Source organism: Trematomus bernacchii, unplaced genomic scaffold (genome assembly GCF_902827165.1).
Source record: "Trematomus bernacchii unplaced genomic scaffold, fTreBer1.1, whole genome shotgun sequence".
In the NCBI taxonomy this organism is placed as follows: Eukaryota; Metazoa; Chordata; class Actinopteri; order Perciformes; family Nototheniidae; genus Trematomus; species Trematomus bernacchii.
The window spans coordinates 3,516,425-3,533,453 of NW_022987477.1; the positions used below are offsets into that span (position 1 = coordinate 3,516,425).

The 17,029-nt window shown below is 42.6% G+C and overlaps 3 protein-coding genes across 4 annotated transcripts; 2 read left to right on the plus strand and 1 right to left on the minus strand.

Moving 5' to 3' along the window:
* Window positions 1-2,092: 2,092 nt before the first annotated feature.
* Window positions 2,093-3,923, plus strand: mos (v-mos Moloney murine sarcoma viral oncogene homolog). The gene has a single exon (XM_034147438.1). It carries the CDS (start codon window positions 2,151-2,153, stop codon window positions 3,159-3,161), a length of 1,011 nt encoding a protein of 336 aa, XP_034003329.1. The 5' UTR covers window positions 2,093-2,150; the 3' UTR covers window positions 3,162-3,923.
* A 278-nt stretch (window positions 3,924-4,201) lies between these two features.
* Window positions 4,202-11,389, minus strand: steap2 (STEAP family member 2, metalloreductase). Of its 2 annotated transcripts, XM_034147403.1 has the most exons (7): window positions 11,271-11,389; window positions 8,934-9,080; window positions 7,724-8,152; window positions 7,248-7,414; window positions 5,954-6,481; window positions 5,521-5,685; window positions 4,808-5,101 (listed from the first exon to the last, which is right to left on the minus strand). In XM_034147403.1, exons 3-7 carry the CDS (start codon window positions 8,097-8,099, stop codon window positions 4,808-4,810), a joined length of 1,530 nt encoding a protein of 509 aa, XP_034003294.1. In that variant the 5' UTR covers window positions 8,100-8,152; window positions 8,934-9,080; window positions 11,271-11,389. The 2 variants fall into 2 exon arrangements, with proteins under 2 accessions (XP_034003303.1, XP_034003294.1); XM_034147412.1 differs by lacking the exons at window positions 8,934-9,080; window positions 11,271-11,389 and having other exon boundaries at window positions 4,202-5,101; window positions 7,724-8,099.
* alg14 (ALG14 UDP-N-acetylglucosaminyltransferase subunit) lies at window positions 11,071-16,334 on the plus strand. The gene is made up of 4 exons (XM_034147451.1): window positions 11,071-11,246; window positions 12,031-12,182; window positions 12,953-13,075; window positions 16,024-16,334. The coding sequence occupies exons 1-4, from the start codon at window positions 11,102-11,104 to the stop codon at window positions 16,252-16,254; spliced, it is 651 nt and encodes a 216-aa protein (XP_034003342.1). The 5' UTR covers window positions 11,071-11,101; the 3' UTR covers window positions 16,255-16,334.
* The last annotated feature ends 695 nt before the right edge of the window (window positions 16,335-17,029 follow it).

Here is a 17,029-nt window from a genome sequence, read left to right on the forward strand (position 1 = left end):
TCTGTGTAAGTCTGGGGTTACTTTTAGGCTTTGTTGTCCTGCCCACATGAAATCTCTTTAAATTTAGTTTCGTGGACAGTCCCCATTAATTGTTACAAAAACAGTAAATGGGACTTTAGCCAACATGGTTAATTTCCAGCTGTTGTCCCCGTCCAGATGATAATAGACACCCTAAAATCACGACAAGCATTAAATAAGAAGAAAGGAGGAAATACAAGAAGATAGTGGAGATAAGAGAGCTAATCTGAAAACAAGATACAAGTGCAACAACACAAGATATAGCAAGCCAGCTAATATATAGTCATATGTTGTTGGGTAGTTTAGAGAGCTACTGGCTGCATCTGCATGGCAACAAGCCAACAATTACTTCCTAAAGTCATGATACTACAACCCTACCTAGAAACTGCCGAACTTATCTCGACAAATCTGACACTTTGAATACACAACTTCATCTTGTCTGAAGCCTAAATAAGTATGATCTGTCAAGAAATAAACAATAAAAACAACATGAATTCTATGTTTTTTGAGCATACTGCTTCTGAGGACAGTTTGTGCTACCATGTTGTTCTTCAGTGGAAGAGACTTTCAAACATATGAGATGTATTGAATGTTTCAGGATTATGCACACTGCAGTGGAAGTGGAGTGGATGTATCAGTTACAAATGAAAGCTGTTGGTCCCAAAAACTGATGTAATTGGTTGATAAAATCATGTGGTTATATTAAACAACCCCATTACTCTGTATACTTCACGCTGAAGGCTATCTAATTCCTATTCCTGCTGTGTTCCTTGACATTTATCCTTCTCTCACTTTATCATGACTCTGTTTGCTTGAAACCTATTTTTGTGGATCAGCCAAGGAGGTTAGCACAAATAAGTTGTAGAGTTTACATGAACAAACTGACAGCTCCCTGTTGCTCTCCTGTGTTATCAGCTGCATGTTACACTGCAGTAGTGTTCACTCTGTGATCATGTATTCCTGCATGCTGGAAAAGTCTCGGTGAAAAGAGTGAAAAGGACAAACACAGGCTGTGAGCTGTGTAACATGTTCTGCAGCTCCCTCCCCCCAGCCTCAGCTCAAATGTGTCAGTGTGCACTTCTGAAACTGGACTCTGCACAAAGCTGTCTCGCGGCTAATTAAGCAGGCCGCGGCTCGCGCGCACCGAGTAGTAACTTTTTTTCTGAAACACACATACATATTATCGTGTTTTACTACCACTGAATGCAGAACGTTTGTGATGTACCCCGCCCTCCTCCGCTGCACAGAGTAAACTGAGTTGAACCATCGGGATGAACCCGTTGAACCCAAACAGAAAGTACCTCACACTCCTGGACCCCAGGGGGCGCTGTGGCCGCATGGAGGGGCTTCTGCTGGGAGAGAGCAGAGCAGAAAGTGCACAAATCTGAAGCAAAATAAATAGTAAAAAGGAATGTTTTTAAGGAGTGGCAACACAATTGGGACTGCAGGAGTCAGCATGTCAGCAGGGTCAGAGGACCATGTATTAACCAGAGGGGGGAAAAGTACTCACATCTTGTACTTGTAGTAAAAGTAGAAGTACCAGAGTGTAGGAATACTCTGTTACAAGTAAACGTCCTGCAATCAAACTGTTACTCAAGTAAAAAAGTATTAACATCAATATACTTAAAGTCCCGAAAGTAAAAGTAGTCATTGTGCAGATTGGTCCATTTCAGAATAATATATATGATATGTTTTATAATGATTGATCATTAAAAGTGTTATCAAATCTGGTAAAGGTGCAGCTAGTTTTAATGACTTTGTATACTGCAGGGTAGCTTGTGAATTTACTCCAGGTGGAACTAAAGTCTGATTTAACACTTGATTATATTTCACATCCTTAATCAAAATCTGTAATAAGGTATTCAATAAATGTAGTGTAGTGTAGTACACCATGTACCTCTGTATTGTAGTGGGGTATACGTACAAAGCAACCACAAATTATAGACAAACAGAAAAAATAAAGAACATTTAACTTAATTTCTTTTTTTTTTGGTTAGATAATTCTGGTCCACACTCCAATACAGTAGGGGGCGGTAATGCACCTTTAACGCTGGCTGCTACCGGCCATAAAAACTCAAAAAGAAGAAGCGCCAGCTGATCAGTCAGCAACAGACTGCACACACCCACCCACCATGCCTTCCCCGATCCCCGTCACCCGCCTGCTCCCCAAAGATTTCTACCCCTTCCTGGACCTGGAGACCTGCAGCAGCCCGCTGACCAGAAACCCCGGATCCACCTTACAGGTTCCCGTCCAGCGGCTCCACGGAAAGGTCGCCAGCCGGCTCTGGTCCACGGTGATCCACTGGAAGGAACTGCGCTCCGTGCAGCCTGCGGGATCCGGAGGGTTCGGATCCGTCTACAAGGCGGATTACTTCGGAGAGACTGTAGCGCTGAAGAAAGTCAAGAAGTGCACTAAAAACAAGCTGGCGTCCCGGCAGAGCTTCTGGGCCGAGCTGAACGCGGCGCACCTGCGCCACCGGAACGTCGTGCGCGTCATCGCGGCCACCACCTGCATGCCAGCGGATTTCGGAGACGATAGCAGCATCGGAGCGGTGCTCATGGAGTTTGTGGGGGACAGAAACCTGCAGCAGATCATCTACGGTGGGTGTGACCCTCTGGAGGACAGGTGCCTCAGGTATGCTACAGATATTGCACGCGGTCTGCGCTTCTTGCACTCACACAGCGTGCTGCACCTGGACATTAAGCCAGCCAACGTGTTGGTGTCCGGGGAGGACGTGTGCAAAATAGTAGATTTCGGTTCTTCTCTGAAACTGGACCACAGGTGCGAGGTGAGCTGTCTCAGCCCGCATCTGAGCCACGTCGGCGGCACGTACACGCACAGAGCCCCGGAGCTGCTGAAAGGAGAGGGGCTGTCTCCTAAAGCAGACATCTTCTCCTTCGGGATCACTCTGTGGCAGCTTATCACCAGAGAGCAGCCCTACACCGGGGACCGGCAGCACGTGCTCTACGCGGTGGTGGCCCACAATCTGCGGCCGTCGGTCCAGGAGCACCCGGTCTTCCAGTCGGAGCTGGGCCGGCAGTGCAGGACTCTGCTGGGCCGCTGCTGGAGCGGGGACGGTCGCTGCAGACCGACTGCTCAGGAGCTGGTGCCTCAGCTGGAGCAGATCAGCTCCCAGACATGAGACGGTTTTATGCACAGGTGCACGGACATGTTTTTAGGAACATTTTAGAACGTGGACTGCCACGAATCAGTTTCAGATTCTTATCTTAATGCCGAATCTAGTTTAAAAAAGCACACCATTTAGTGCCTTCCTGTTTATCTACGAAAATACAATGTGCCTTACGAAAATGACACTGTTAGACTATCATGAGGATGTAATGCTTCAATTCGGCTTATGTGACTCTAACGAGAAAAGCACTTATTGTAATAAAAACAGCTTTGAAATTCATTCATATGGCTCACTCAGCCTGAATAGATGCATTCAAGTTGCTTAACAGTGTAAAGTTAAATGTATTGTGTGTTGTGCAGAGATCTGGTAAATATGTGGCTCCTCATGAGTCATGATACAAACATTGTAACGGTATTTTCTTAACCCTATGGGGCTTTATTGTGCGTCATCTTTAAATGTCCTTTTAATTAAGTGTACTCTGGTGCACAGTGCTCTGAAATAAAGTTTCTACACTGCTACAGGTAAAAATATTTTATTCTCACTTTAGTTTTAAAGTATCACTTACATGAACACAAGCCAGACAACATTACATCATTGACATTTTATTCCACAACTCAAACATCCACACGAAGTTACTGTAAGGGTTGACTTAGTTTTATACCATTTTCTTAAACTTTGAGATACAAATGTGTTTTGAATTGAGTTTTATTTGCTATGTTTGTAATGTGAGATTTAAGTGTGACGGGTTTTCATTAAAAATATTTTTATAATTTACATTTTGATTCTTGGCTCTTTCTCACATTCAAACTCATTCATTAGAAATGTGTTTCTAAACTTTGTTAAAACTTTGTTTCCTCTGAATTTGTGATGTAACACAGCCACCTGCTGGACACTCCTAAGGACACACATGTACCTCTGAAATAGTTTTTAAAGTGCAGAACTGTATTAACCTTTAGGAATGATTATTTATGGCAACACAATCTAGTAAAGTAACACTTAAACCTGTGTAACCATGACACGTCACCGTTGGGAAGCTTGCCATTGACTGATTTGGTGCTTAAGGAAGGGAATTATGGGTAAACATGACTAGTTATTTAGCTCAGATTTTAAACAAAGTTACCTTGAAACTCCTGTATACAAAACTCAAAAGTGTTTAAACATAAGTCAAGGTTTTTGACTGTAAGACGTATTAAAAGTTATGAACATAGCAGCTCATTAAACTTGATTAAACACACTCAGTTGATGGACTCATCGTGTAATATTTGAATGATTCTGAATGAGACTTATGCTGCATTATCATGTTTTGTTTTTTTTTACTTTGAAAGAAGACTAGAAGATTCTGATGTTTTAACAGGCCGAGCAGAACTTATAAAATGTATTGAATTTTCCTTTAAAGTAAACAATGTACCTCAGTGTAATGTCTGCCAGAACACACGGACAGGAACAAAGTGTTAAAGAAATATTGACAAGATATTCCATTTTACCATTTAGATGGACAAACTGTAACATAACAGTCCCACAAGGGCAGTTATAATGAACAGCTACTAAGAACACGATTCACAGACGGCAAAACTGATCACAGGAACAAAGAATACCATTTGGATCATGTGAATGTGTTCACATACAACAGTTAGATATGGCAGTGTATGTGGGAGAGCTCACATGATGGTGACTCTCTCCGGAGAGACGTGTGCAGCCGAGCCCACGGGCTCCAGGCGCTGGCAGCGGTTCTGACTGCTGTCCATGCCGCGGCGGATCTGGTGCAGCTTGCGGCCGACGCAGGGGAGCAGCATGAGTACCTTCCCCAGAATCACACACACGGGCAGGGCCAGGGCCACCATGAAGCTGGGGGGCAGGTAGAAGCGGTAGGCGTCCTCCTCGAAGGCTTTCTTCCAGCCGAACAGCAGGCCGTGCAGGGTCGCGATGAGCAGAGCGATGTAGCCCAGCGTGGACTGGAGTAAAGACAGGAACACTCATTATGGGATATACAGCAACAACTGCTGGGATTCATTCACAAAGAGAGGAGAGCCAGACACACACCTCGTATACTTTTTTCTTTATATTTTTAGCAACGGCCACAAAACCCAAGATATGAAAATATTCTGATTCAGATTATTTCCATGTGACAAACTTCAAATCCACCATACACTGTTACTACTCTTCCTGCTGACCCCCCCTACACTGTACAACACCCCACATGGCATACATTCTGCAATATCCATTACTAATGAAGCAGAGGGAAATTCTAGCCCAAACATTTCTTCTACTGAAGATTTCTACTGCTTAGAAATCATAGAAAAGGACCCCTTATGACCCGAGAATTTGCCTGACAATAAGTTTCTCCAAGCATCACCCCTGTTTCGTGTTGTACCTGTATGAAGCTGAACTCCCTCCAGTTGAGCGTGCTGTGGACGGAGGGGATGGAGGTGATGGCGAGGAGCGACAGCAGCCCGAGGCTCATGATCCCGAAGGAAACGTACATCTCCACCCTCCACACCTCCTCCTCGTTCCACGCGTTCTCCACATTAGCGTGGACCTGCACACACAGAGGAGGCTTGGGATGAAATCAATCACTATTATCATCTTTTAATTATGGTTTATGGCTCTCCAAACTCTCTTTGGAGGGAACACAGGGATTTTAGCCTTTGCAGACTATTTACATGCACAAAAACCTATATAACACACTACAGGAAAGGGAAAACCCCAAAAGCATAATAGGACCGCTTTAATCAAAGCAAAGACAAGACATTGATACAAATCTTCTTGTTTCACTGGAGCATATCACTCTGAGCACCCCCACTGACCTGCTGGTAGGCGGTGTTGAGCATCAGGTACCTCTCAGACCGCCTCATGGGCAGACACAGGCTGTAGACCACGTGCACGGCAGCCAGGAAGAAGCTGAGCAGGCCCAGCTGCTTCCTGCTCTGCAGCCAGCCCTCCAGCCAGTGGGGGAAGTGTCTGTACTTGGTGCCGTAGTACAGCTGGTGGGCGGCGGCCAGCTGGCCCGCCAGGTACACCAGCGCCAGCAGCGTGATGGCCACAGTGGGCAGAGTCCGGTTCACCATCTCTATGGGGATCTTGTAGAAGTCACTCTGCTTGTGTTTCACATACGGGTGGATGATGTCTCGTACAAATGAGTAGGCGAAAAAGAAGATGGAGAGGGCGACGGCGGCGAGCACGGGGCCCTTCCAGCCGGGGAATAACCGTATGGGAATGTTCTCAATGTCCCGAGAGGAAGACAGGGAGCCCATATCCACCGGCAGGAAGTGGAGCTGGCGGGCTAACTCCATGATCGCCTTGCGAGCCTCCACCGAGTCACTGCAGATGTACACCTAGAGGTTGGACATACAGTGAAGACAAGAAGGAAGATGACGACATAATCACCTATAGAATTGAATGTCAAACTGATTAATAGTATCATGAACTATGAGTGTATACCTGCGATTGTGTAGAATAGTTATTTTATCATTTATAACCCTTAATCCACACACTAGTCTTTGCACCTGTCCTCTCGCACATCTATTCACTCCAATTTCTTCTCCCCTGCTAAATCCTGAAATAATAGTCTCTTCTCTTGCATTATATCTGATTGCAAGGGTTCTCCATGAAACTCATGCATTTAATTGAGAAGCTTCTTACTTGCACATCTGAAGTGCTGCCCTGTAATTTTATAATCCTAACCATGATAGCTGACTGGCTGGGAGATTATTTCAGAAGCGGGCAGCTCTATTGTTGTGAGTTCCCTCTATAGGAATTAATTTGCTCTGAATGTGAGGGCTTTTTTATAATCTGTGCCTGAATTCGATCAAAATGAATGCTTCAAATAGCCAGCAAGGCAGATTGAACTGCCATTGTCTCTGTTGCATGCAGTATGCTGGTTTCTGTCTCCTTCGATAACCCAAGACACAGATCCTGAATCAAGATGCCTGTTGGCCTTGAAATGAACTCAGGCTGTTCTGTCCAATAATCATAACCGAGCCATCTTGGTTACATATGAACAAGATGGTGAAAACCCAGTGAAATCTGCAGAAACATCTTGTAAATGGACCTTGTGTTAGGTTTGTTGTTTGTTCAAAGAATTGAATGTGTTTATGTTACCTGTGTGCTGGCGTCTTTGGGGCAGCTCATCTGCATGGCCCAGGCTGAGATGACGTTGAAGCCTTTGACGGTGATGGAGCCTGGCATCAGTGAAGCCAGATACTCAGCGTTGGACTCGGGGTACTGGTTCACCCTCCTGTTGTTGCTCACATCCACCAGGATCTTTCCTGCACGGCAAGACACACACACAGGATTTCTGTAGTTAAACTTAATAATGCAAGACACCCTCCTGGAGTATCGGATATCTAGAAGGGACCTCCAGACTTCTCGTAGAATTATTGTTTTACACAACATTAGCAACAACATTGAAGTTCCTCTTTGTAAGACTGATATGATCAATAAAAAGAACATGTGTTTATATTATTTTCCACTTTTGTCAGTCCGGATAATTTCTACGAAAGATTAGAATGCATGATTTAATGCTGTAATGCATTTTTATGACAGTGCTCTAAGTGTGTATATGTGTAAGTATCTACCTTCCAGTAGGTGTTTGAGGTCCCACAGCACAGAGTAGTGCTCACGACGGATTGCCAGGAACACGATGTTGGACTTCCCCACAGCGTCCTCATGGTGTGTCACGTCCACCACGTGAGGAAGGGACTGCGCTGCCAGTTTGGGGTGTCGGCTGCCCACCACCACATGGAAGCCGCAGCGCAGCAGGCGGATGGTCAGGCACTTGGAGAAGTCCCCGGAGCCCAGGATGGCCACCGTGGGCCGGGAAGACTCTGCGTCTCCACTCTTGGTGCCGTTGGGCAGGAAACAGGCCTGTGTGTGTTGGAGGTGGTGGTGAGAGGACGGAGCTGTGAAGAACACAGGGCTCCTGCTGCTGCCCATCATGGAGAAGGAGTCCATCCTGCCTCCCTGTCTTCTTCTGTGGTGTTCTGCTTAGGAGGATTTCAGTGGGTCTAAGGGAGGAAAGAGCAAAGTAAAAGAGGGGCTAAATCCCATGCATCATTACAGGTAGAATGACCATGTATAAACAGCATTTGATTGCATCGATTGTAGTCAATTGTGTCAACTGAAAATCAAAATAAGATTTGTGTTGACACTTAAAACTTAATCCAGATTGAGTTTTAAGTGTCAACACAAATTTTATTTTGATTACCTTTAGAACAGAATTTGGCAAAGACGCACCACACAAGGTCCACTTAGTATGATCTGGAGCTTAAATGTGCTTTTTGTTAAATAAATATATTAGTGGTGCCAAATTCTGGTTCATTAGTTGAAATGAACAGCTTCATTTATAGTTAATAATTTATTGAAAAATGCTATTGATCACGTAGGCATGTCGTTAATAGGAAAACATTTTGGGTTGCCATGTTGCACAAGTCAAAAACAGGCGGGCTGCTGTGTCCATCAATGAAACCCATCATCTGCTGAATGAGATCGGTGATAACCAATCAGAGGACATCGTCCGCCGGGACAAGCTGCCTCTCCTGATGACCTTCTGTCTGCACACACACTGATCATCTGAAGGACAAGGTCGTGTGTGTGTGTGTGTGCGTGTGTGTCTGTGTGTGTAGACAGCCCCCGTGCACCTGTAGCGTTGCATCACGACCGCTGCCGTTCTGCCATGCAGTCGCACAACACACACACACACACACTGATGACAACAGGCACATATACCATGCACGTGCACAGTGAGACTGCATACACTGTATGATGTGATGATGGTGTGTTACCCACCTGTCATGAAGCTGCTCAGGATGCTGCCGTTAAAGCCGAGACTCACACAGATGCTAGCCGCCCATCCTGATGCTGCTCAGCCTCCGCTGTCTGAACACATGCTGCGTTCATGTCCCGTGGGAAAAACCGAAGACGGCAGTCTTTTATCTGAAAATAACGCGTCTGGAGTTTATTTTTATCATAGCCAGTAGAGCTTGCTGCAATGACGTTGTCGAATTTCGTGATAAATATTACCTGTAGTAAATAAGTTGAGCTTGGAGTGTGCCAAGTACCGCATTTCAGCATATTTCAGTATAGCCTCTTTGTACAAAAGGAAAGTTTAAAGGAAAAACATAATTTCTACTGAACATTGAACTAAACACAAAACATGCTCTCAATGACATGTGTATGGTGACTTTATGAGCTATTTAACCCTTCTCTTGCGTTAGGTCATACCCCCCTTCCCATACTATTTTGACCGGTGTGTTTTGCACAGTGATATCTCTGGAACCCCTTATCCAATTTTGATAGTTGACATCTCATTTGAACAGTCAAAGCAAGTAGAATCAAGGGGTGGCAGACATAATGACACCAGGGGTGAATTTCATGTTATAATTTTGCAGTAAGTTCAAAGATAGTGCTTACTGTACATTACTGTATATTATAAAAATGCTTGCCATGTAGGCTGTGTTTACTGGAGATGGAAATGCTTTAGTTGGTGTTGTAGCTGAAATTATTCCCGTTCCAATGATGTATGGGATGTATTGATTTGATACAAGCAAGTCAGTGTTTCATTGTGTACTTTCAACTACAGTATATGGTCCGGACCCACCGGTGGGCCCATCAAGTTCAGCATTCACTGCATTCACTGTGATGAATATAAAATAAGACACTGATACTGTTTTCCTCAATTAACATTTAGAGAAAAAATAAATATTCAGGGCTCCTCTCCCTCAGGGGCCTCTACCTCAGGGGCCTCTCCCTCAGGGGCCTCTTCCTGGTCTGTTGACTGTTGGACAGGCTCATAGTCTGGATCGCTGTTGTCTTCCATTTCTGAGACATCGTCCTCTATGTCTGGTTCAATCTCCTCTTCATCCGGTTCAAAACATTTGTCCAGAGCCTCTCTGACAGAAAATCGAATCGGTCGCCTACTCATTGTGTCAATGAGTCAAATGTGAGCAAGGCACAAATATAACTGCATGAGAGATAGTAATGGAGGGGCATTTAGTGCGAGAAAGTGAGAGGTTTTTCTTTCTCGAGGGGCACAGAGCTCGCACCTGTGAGAAGGTATGACATTGCATCATACAGCGCGAGAAAGTGAGAGGTTCCCGTAACTGTGTGTGTGTGTGTGTGTGTGTGTGTGTGTGTGTGTGTGTGTGTGTGTGTGTGTGTGTGTGTGTGTGGAGATGTTTTCCATCTGCAGGATGAACATAATACACTCATACCCATTCATTTCCTATGGCGATCAATTCACTGTTGAATAAATCACTAAAAAATCAATGCAAGTGGTGATCATCAATTGTATATTGTTCAGAGGCCGAGTGTGGAGGATAAGATAAGGTCTTGAGGCAATTGGATGAAAAACACAATATTTATGATCAAAAACAAAGTCACTCGGTTGACCCGAAACGCAAGAGAAGGGTTAATGCACCATTTGTGAACAATGTGTGCTCTCCACACTTCAAGTCAATGGCAGGCAGTACAGATGCAACCAAAGTAGACACCAGCATTCATCCTTAAATAGAACAAGAAGGGTGAAGCATATTTTATTTCCTTTTAAACATTTTGGTTGTAAGAGGCCAATTTGTAATAGGCTTTGCATGCTTCATTATTAAACTGAGACTCAGATCCTGAAATGTGTCCTATTGGCTCCTGAAGATGTTCTACCAGTGATGGTGCATCAGGGCTAGAGAGGCCAGCAGCAGATAAACACTGACCACGTGTAGTTTTACAAACATAAACAATAGCCTACTTGTTATTAGGTAATCCCAGGAGGAACATTAATTGTCAACATGGCAAGTTGAGTGTCAACACTTGCAAATATAATAAGTAAAACCGTTTAGCAGTGATACAATCCTACAATCTACTCAGCTTGAGAGGGAGGTGCCTGACATTCTGAACTCAGGGATCAAAAACCAAATTCCATGTGTTTTGGTCATTTTTGGTCCTCCGGAGCTGCCGTAGCTGTCATGGCGTTCCTGGAAGGAGCCGTGTATGCTGTTGGACTTATGTGTTTATTATTTATTATCCGTTTATATTATATTGTAAAGACTGGATCAAGCTCTAAGCCTGGAGCCAAAGGTCCGGTCGCTGTTCTGGTCGTAGCAGGGTCAGGTAACGATAATGATATTAACTTACATACAGTTCCTCAGGTAGGCTATCTGCAGAGAAGAGTAGCCGTCAAAAGCTTAACTTGTACCTCAGTTATGATTAAAGACATGTGTTGTACTTGCCAACCTTTTAGATATTCATTAGTGCATAAGGGCGAACAGGTAGACAACGTTTTAAAGTTCGTTAACAGTTAACTTACTTCCTTAGCATCAGCGCTAACAACACGTAGCGTTACTGCACTGGACTGTGCCAAGTTATCAGTAAAAATGGGGGTGGAACTTTTTTTAAATAAATATTTTCCTGCCCTACTAATATTTGTACAGACAGTATTTACCATTAATACGAACAAGCTTGATCAACAGGTAAACATTCCATCCCTAAACTTATAAGAAGCTATTTAAAAAAACAACCACAACAAATCACAAAATTCCAAAAACAACTTTGAGAGTGGTTTTGCTTATTGTTTCTGATATGTAATATAACTCTGGTTGTAATATTGATAACAGACACACTACATCACATTAAATATAACTGTAGTGTTATACTAATAACCATCTTCATTAGAACAAATGGAGCTGGATCAAAACATGATAAACAGACCTAAATTATTAGGGTGTTTTATGTGTATGTTGCCACTGTTATACTACATCTGGAGATATATAATATTATACAAGTTTATTAAATATACTAAGGATGGTCTTGCCAACATTTTCCAACTAAGTCCTATGCTGCTCCTCTCCATCATGTGTGTATGATGTGTTGACAGTGTGTGTTGTTTGTTTTCCAGGTGGTCACACCACAGAGATCCTGCGGCTGATGGAGTCCCTCTCTGCAGGATACACACCTCGACACTATGTTATCGCCGACACTGACAGGATGAGTGAGGAGAAAATCTGCTCCTTCGAAAGCTCTAAACAGAACTCTGACTCTGAGTCACAGGTACACAGCTGTCAGTAGGAGGACATTCGGTCCATGTCCCTAACTATGTCAAGACTCACTCCTGAAATGTCTCCTCCAATATGATCTGCTCAGACATATCAAGCAAATTAGAACATCCTGTCCCCTTTGAAGAAAACCAAAGTGTTAGTAACAGTTCTAAATGATTTGCACAAATGTATCATCTTTGACAGTTAGCTTTTGGATGACCTAATTAGTATTGACTTAACTAAGGCCATCCCCAGCCCTGGACAAATGTCAGTCTTTGCTTATGAAGTGATTCAAATACAGCATCTTCTGGGACTCTCTGTGGAGTGTTAGTACTCACCAGCAGGTGGCAGAAGTACGCTCTTTATTTGTGCTTTTCTTATACTTTTGACATCATTTGAGCCAGGGATACATATTACATTACATGTTACTTGTTAGAAGCTTTTATCCAAAGCGACTTACATACATTCAGTACTGTGGACAATCCCCACAAAAGCAATTTGAGGTGAAGTGTCTTGCCCAGGGACACAACGACATGCTGACTGCAGTGGGACTCGAACTCTGATTCGAAGTCCAGCACACTATCCACTGAACACACTAAATGAATACCTGCTTTATGCATATCTGAATACCCATTAGGAAAATGCTATGATGAGAAAGAATATTCAGTATTGCCGTACATTCATTGGAATAATATATATTCCTACACTCATTTTCTGTGATATGAGCCAGTTTTACCCAAATTCAACATGCAAATGGTGACGTCATGTGCCCTTGTTCCCCAGTTCTCCATCTGTCGGATCCCACGCAGCCGGGAGGTGCTTCAGTCCTGGAGCTCCTCAGTTCTCAGCACCCTGCACGCCCTGCGCTTCTCCCTTCCTCTGGTGTTCAGACTCAGACCTGACGTGGTGAGTGCAGACAGAGAGCAGACGGGAGCTGTTATCACACAGAAATATCACTCAGACACTTGAAGCATTCCTTCTACTATTTCAGGCCTTTAATCTGGAGCCTTGGCTTTAAGATTGAACCTATATGGTCATAATATGCAGATAACAAACTAACACTGAGACATTCTCATTCATGTACAGTGCTATCATTTGACAAATATTGTACAACGTGTTCATGCTCATTGAATTACCCGACATCAGTCTTATTAATAGCTCATTTAACAACATAAAAGTTAATCAGTGCCGAATGCCATTCAATGAAGTAGACTTATGTTCATAGGAATGTTGCAAAAATATACTATAGAAAAAAAAAAAGTATTTGGACCCATCTCGTGTAGTTGTGGCACACCAGGCACAATACCTTTACATTTCTTAGGTCTTCTTTGTTATAGTATTATAGAATGCAGGTATCTTTCTCAACAAGGAAGATGAACTGTCACTTATACAAACACAAAAACATTCCTTCTCATGTGCATAGCTTTTATAATCTTTTAACTGATATTACATTACATAGTCATGCTCATTGAATTACACATTAATAGATTGTTTTGTAAAAGCTTCAGATTTATAAACATCTAATTTTGAACCAGAATACGTAATCAGTGCCACATTCTGTTTCTCATTCCATTAGAAACAATCAAAGAAGTAGACTAATGTAGGGATAAGTGTATGTGGCTGTAGATCTTTTGTAAATAGAGAAGGAAATGCACAATGAGTTTATGGACGCCCATGTGAGCTGTGAGAGCAGACTTGTGAGCGTCTCTCCACAGAACTTTCTGGTTCTTGGTGGCTGGTTCCAAACAAAGCCGGGGACTTGGTGCCAGGGCAGTCCTCCCAGAAATGATCCATTTCTTGTGAAGGCAGCGCGGTTTGACCCGCCGTAAACCTGCAGTCGCTCTCATGCGCACTGATTCTGCACAGAAGTGTCTTTTAAATTAAGAAATTCAGCAGTTGTAATCTGTACTCGCACTACCTCACTGCATTTAGATTGAATTGCAAGTTAGATTCTAACGTATTTTGTATATATTATATTGTGTTTTCTTTGGATACTCCATTGGTATACACTATATATTTTCTACTGTTGATTTGTACATATTTACTGTTCATTTGAATACTATTTATTCTATTTGTATTTTACATTACATAACATTTTACATTTTTAACTTGTGTAACGCTGTTGTGACAAAATAAATACCAATTTGAGATAAATAAAGTACATCTAATCTATTCGAATAGCATGAAACGAAAGCATTTTTTGATGTAATATGATACCTGACACTTGATTAAATTAAAGACAACTTTAAAAACAGTCATATTTAAATACATAGAAGCAGAAGTAATTAATTAATACATAAGATAGGGATGTCACAAGACTAAAAATGTAGTTAGTTGATACCAGTGGAGGCACTTTGTGTGGGAGACTCTGCCTCTATGAACTTGTGAATGGATGAATGTCGACTTATATGTATAGCAGCTTCAGTGGAACGACTGGAAAATGCAGTCTATTGACGATTTGCCAATAACATTGCAATCCCATGATGTTGGCCATGAAATCAGGTTTCTTCTGCTGGGTTAACTCTGTGTTTCTCATATTTATTTTGTTAGAAACTACTTTAAGAAAGCCGACAATAACCAGATTATGAAAGTGTATGGAAATCTCTGGAGATGGAAATCTTAACTAGCCTGAGTTCTTTTTACTGCAGCCAGATGGAGCTTAACATCAAGCGGTGAAATCTGCTGACGTTTATGGTAGACTCTGGAATATTTCACTTTTATTTACTTCACAGCACTGACCACCTAAATGAGAGTTAAAAAGTGAAGTGTTTGTAGTCCTAATGCTCACATCTGCTGCTACATGAAGCATTTCGTTCAGTCAAGTGACTGTTCCTTGTCAGTCGTTGAGCTGTGAGAATGATTTCTGTGACTGTGATGGTTTCTCCAGACTCCAGAGCAGCTTCGTCTGGTTTCCTGTAAACCCAAACTCCCTCAACTCCCTCAGCTTCCTCCAACCCTGAGGCCACTTATTCATCCAGCCCCCTCCCCCTCTTTGAGTCTTTGAGTTTCACTGAGCTGCCTTCACTGACTCATACACATGCTCTCGTTTTTTTTGCCTTTTTAAACTTCAGACCACACTTCTTCAAGTGTTGAGGGATGGTACATGTTCATGCTCTGTCATGTGAAGCTAAAAGCATACTACTCAACTCTCCGAAGGTCTAACGACTAACACATGCATCATTTCCTGTCCGCTCCTCTAGCTTTAGGCTTTTTCCTGACTCAAATAAATCAGTGTCTACCTGTGACCTCCATCACAGCTGGTGGTAGTCACTGCTGTAGCTGTGAGACTCTGATACACCATTAAGACACAAAAAAAACAGATATATTGACTTCCATTGTAAGCGCTTGTGCTTTAGTCATGGGTATAATGGCCACGGTTTAATACAGATAAAACCAATTCAAGCAATAGTTATCATTGATCATACTTTAAAGAGACAGATGTCTGAACTGTGAGCCAGATTGGAAAAAATCTTAAACGATAAAACATTTGTAAGTATCTACAAAAGACATAAACATATTAAAAATGAATGCATATTTAGCCAAACCCAAATATGTTCCACATGCACTGTTCTTTGGAAACATTAGTGTATGGATATCAGTTTTCTACATTGGACCCTTCACCTCTCTTTGTCATGGAAAACAAGAAAAACGTGATTTTCTTTGAATAAATTAAATCCGTCTGTCGCTGGGATTACATATATATTGATTTGAAAACACATCATCCAATTGTTCCTTTACCCAGCATATGTCACCTGACTCCAAATCTCTATGTAGCTTATATAACTCTGACTATATGTGTCACTTCCTGGACATGTGCTCATCCCCTCCTCCTCTCTCCCTGTCTGTTGTTTCAGGTGCTGTGTAACGGCCCGGGGACCTGCGTTCCCCTGTGTGTGGCAGCACTCCTGCTAGGAATTCTGGGAATGAAGAAAGTCCTGATAGTTTATGTGGAGAGCATTTGTCGGGTGCAGACGCTGTCGCTCACGGGGAAAATCCTGTACCCAATATCAGACTATTTCTTCGTGCAGTGGTCCTCTCTGAGAGACAAATACCCCAAGTCCATTTTCCTCGGGAGAATAGTGTGAAAACATCTGTTACATATGAATATAATGAAACGCATTGTAATGTTTGCTGTAATGCTTGTGAATAAATGTGCTATTTTTTACTTTTGAGTTGTGTTAATGCCTTGTTGATACCATTGATAATCTGTTTCAATGACAGCTAAGCAAACACTATATGCCGTCAAAGACCTTTAAATGTGGTTAAAAGCACCTAAAAAGACCTTGGGCCAAGATTATTAGTTGATGAAAACATAATTTATCTACTTCTGTTACTTGTTTTTCAAAATATAGGTCACTGTCACATATTGCCAAGGTTTTTGGTGGACATTTGTACAAAGGGAGACAAAATATTTCAGATTATTTGTTAGTTATCAGGGGCTTTGGGACGTCAAGCACTTTTTATTTCTTCGTTGGTTTTTAATTGTGCATGATGAATGTTGTGCTTTTGTGTGATAAGTGCCTGTGGAAGCATGTGAAACAACAGGAGGCCGAGGGTGGAGCCTTGGGTAACACCACGGGTCAGAGAGGAGGAGGCATCAAAGAGAACTACAGTACAGGGAATGTTTTATAAATAACATTTGAGAGGCAGCATCCCTGTTGCTAATTTTAAAGGTGATCCAATAGGGTACTATCAGCTGAGACAAATGAATGCCCAAATTCAAAAATGTTAGTAACTGAATGAGTCCATGAAAGGGGTATCGTTTCAAATGTCGCTTTTTGGTGTTCGAAGCATTGTCACCGCTCTGTTTTTCTTTCTTTGTGCTGTGTTTCCTGTTCCTGGATGGAGCCACTGGGCAGG

Bases quoted from the DNA above. Each gene is read 5' to 3' on its own strand.
- alg14 (XM_034147451.1), top strand. From the start codon at position 11,102: ATGGCGTTCCTGGAAGGAGCCGTGTATGCTGTTGGACTTATGTGTTTA. The intron at 12,183-12,952 runs GTACACAGCTGT...CTTGTTCCCCAG, and splicing joins ACTCTGACTCTGAGTCACAG to TTCTCCATCTGTCGGATCCC. The intron at 13,076-16,023 runs GTGAGTGCAGAC...CTGTTGTTTCAG, and splicing joins TCAGACTCAGACCTGACGTG to GTGCTGTGTAACGGCCCGGG.
- steap2 (XM_034147412.1), bottom strand. From the start codon at position 8,099: ATGGACTCCTTCTCCATGATGGGCAGCAGCAGGAGCCCTGTGTTCTTC. The intron at 6,482-7,247 runs GTAACATAAACA...TCCAACCTCTAG, and splicing joins CCAAAGACGCCAGCACACAG to GTGTACATCTGCAGTGACTC. The intron at 5,102-5,520 runs GTACAACACGAA...TCTTTACTCCAG, and splicing joins GGGAGTTCAGCTTCATACAG to TCCACGCTGGGCTACATCGC.
- mos (XM_034147438.1), top strand. From the start codon at position 2,151: ATGCCTTCCCCGATCCCCGTCACCCGCCTGCTCCCCAAAGATTTCTAC.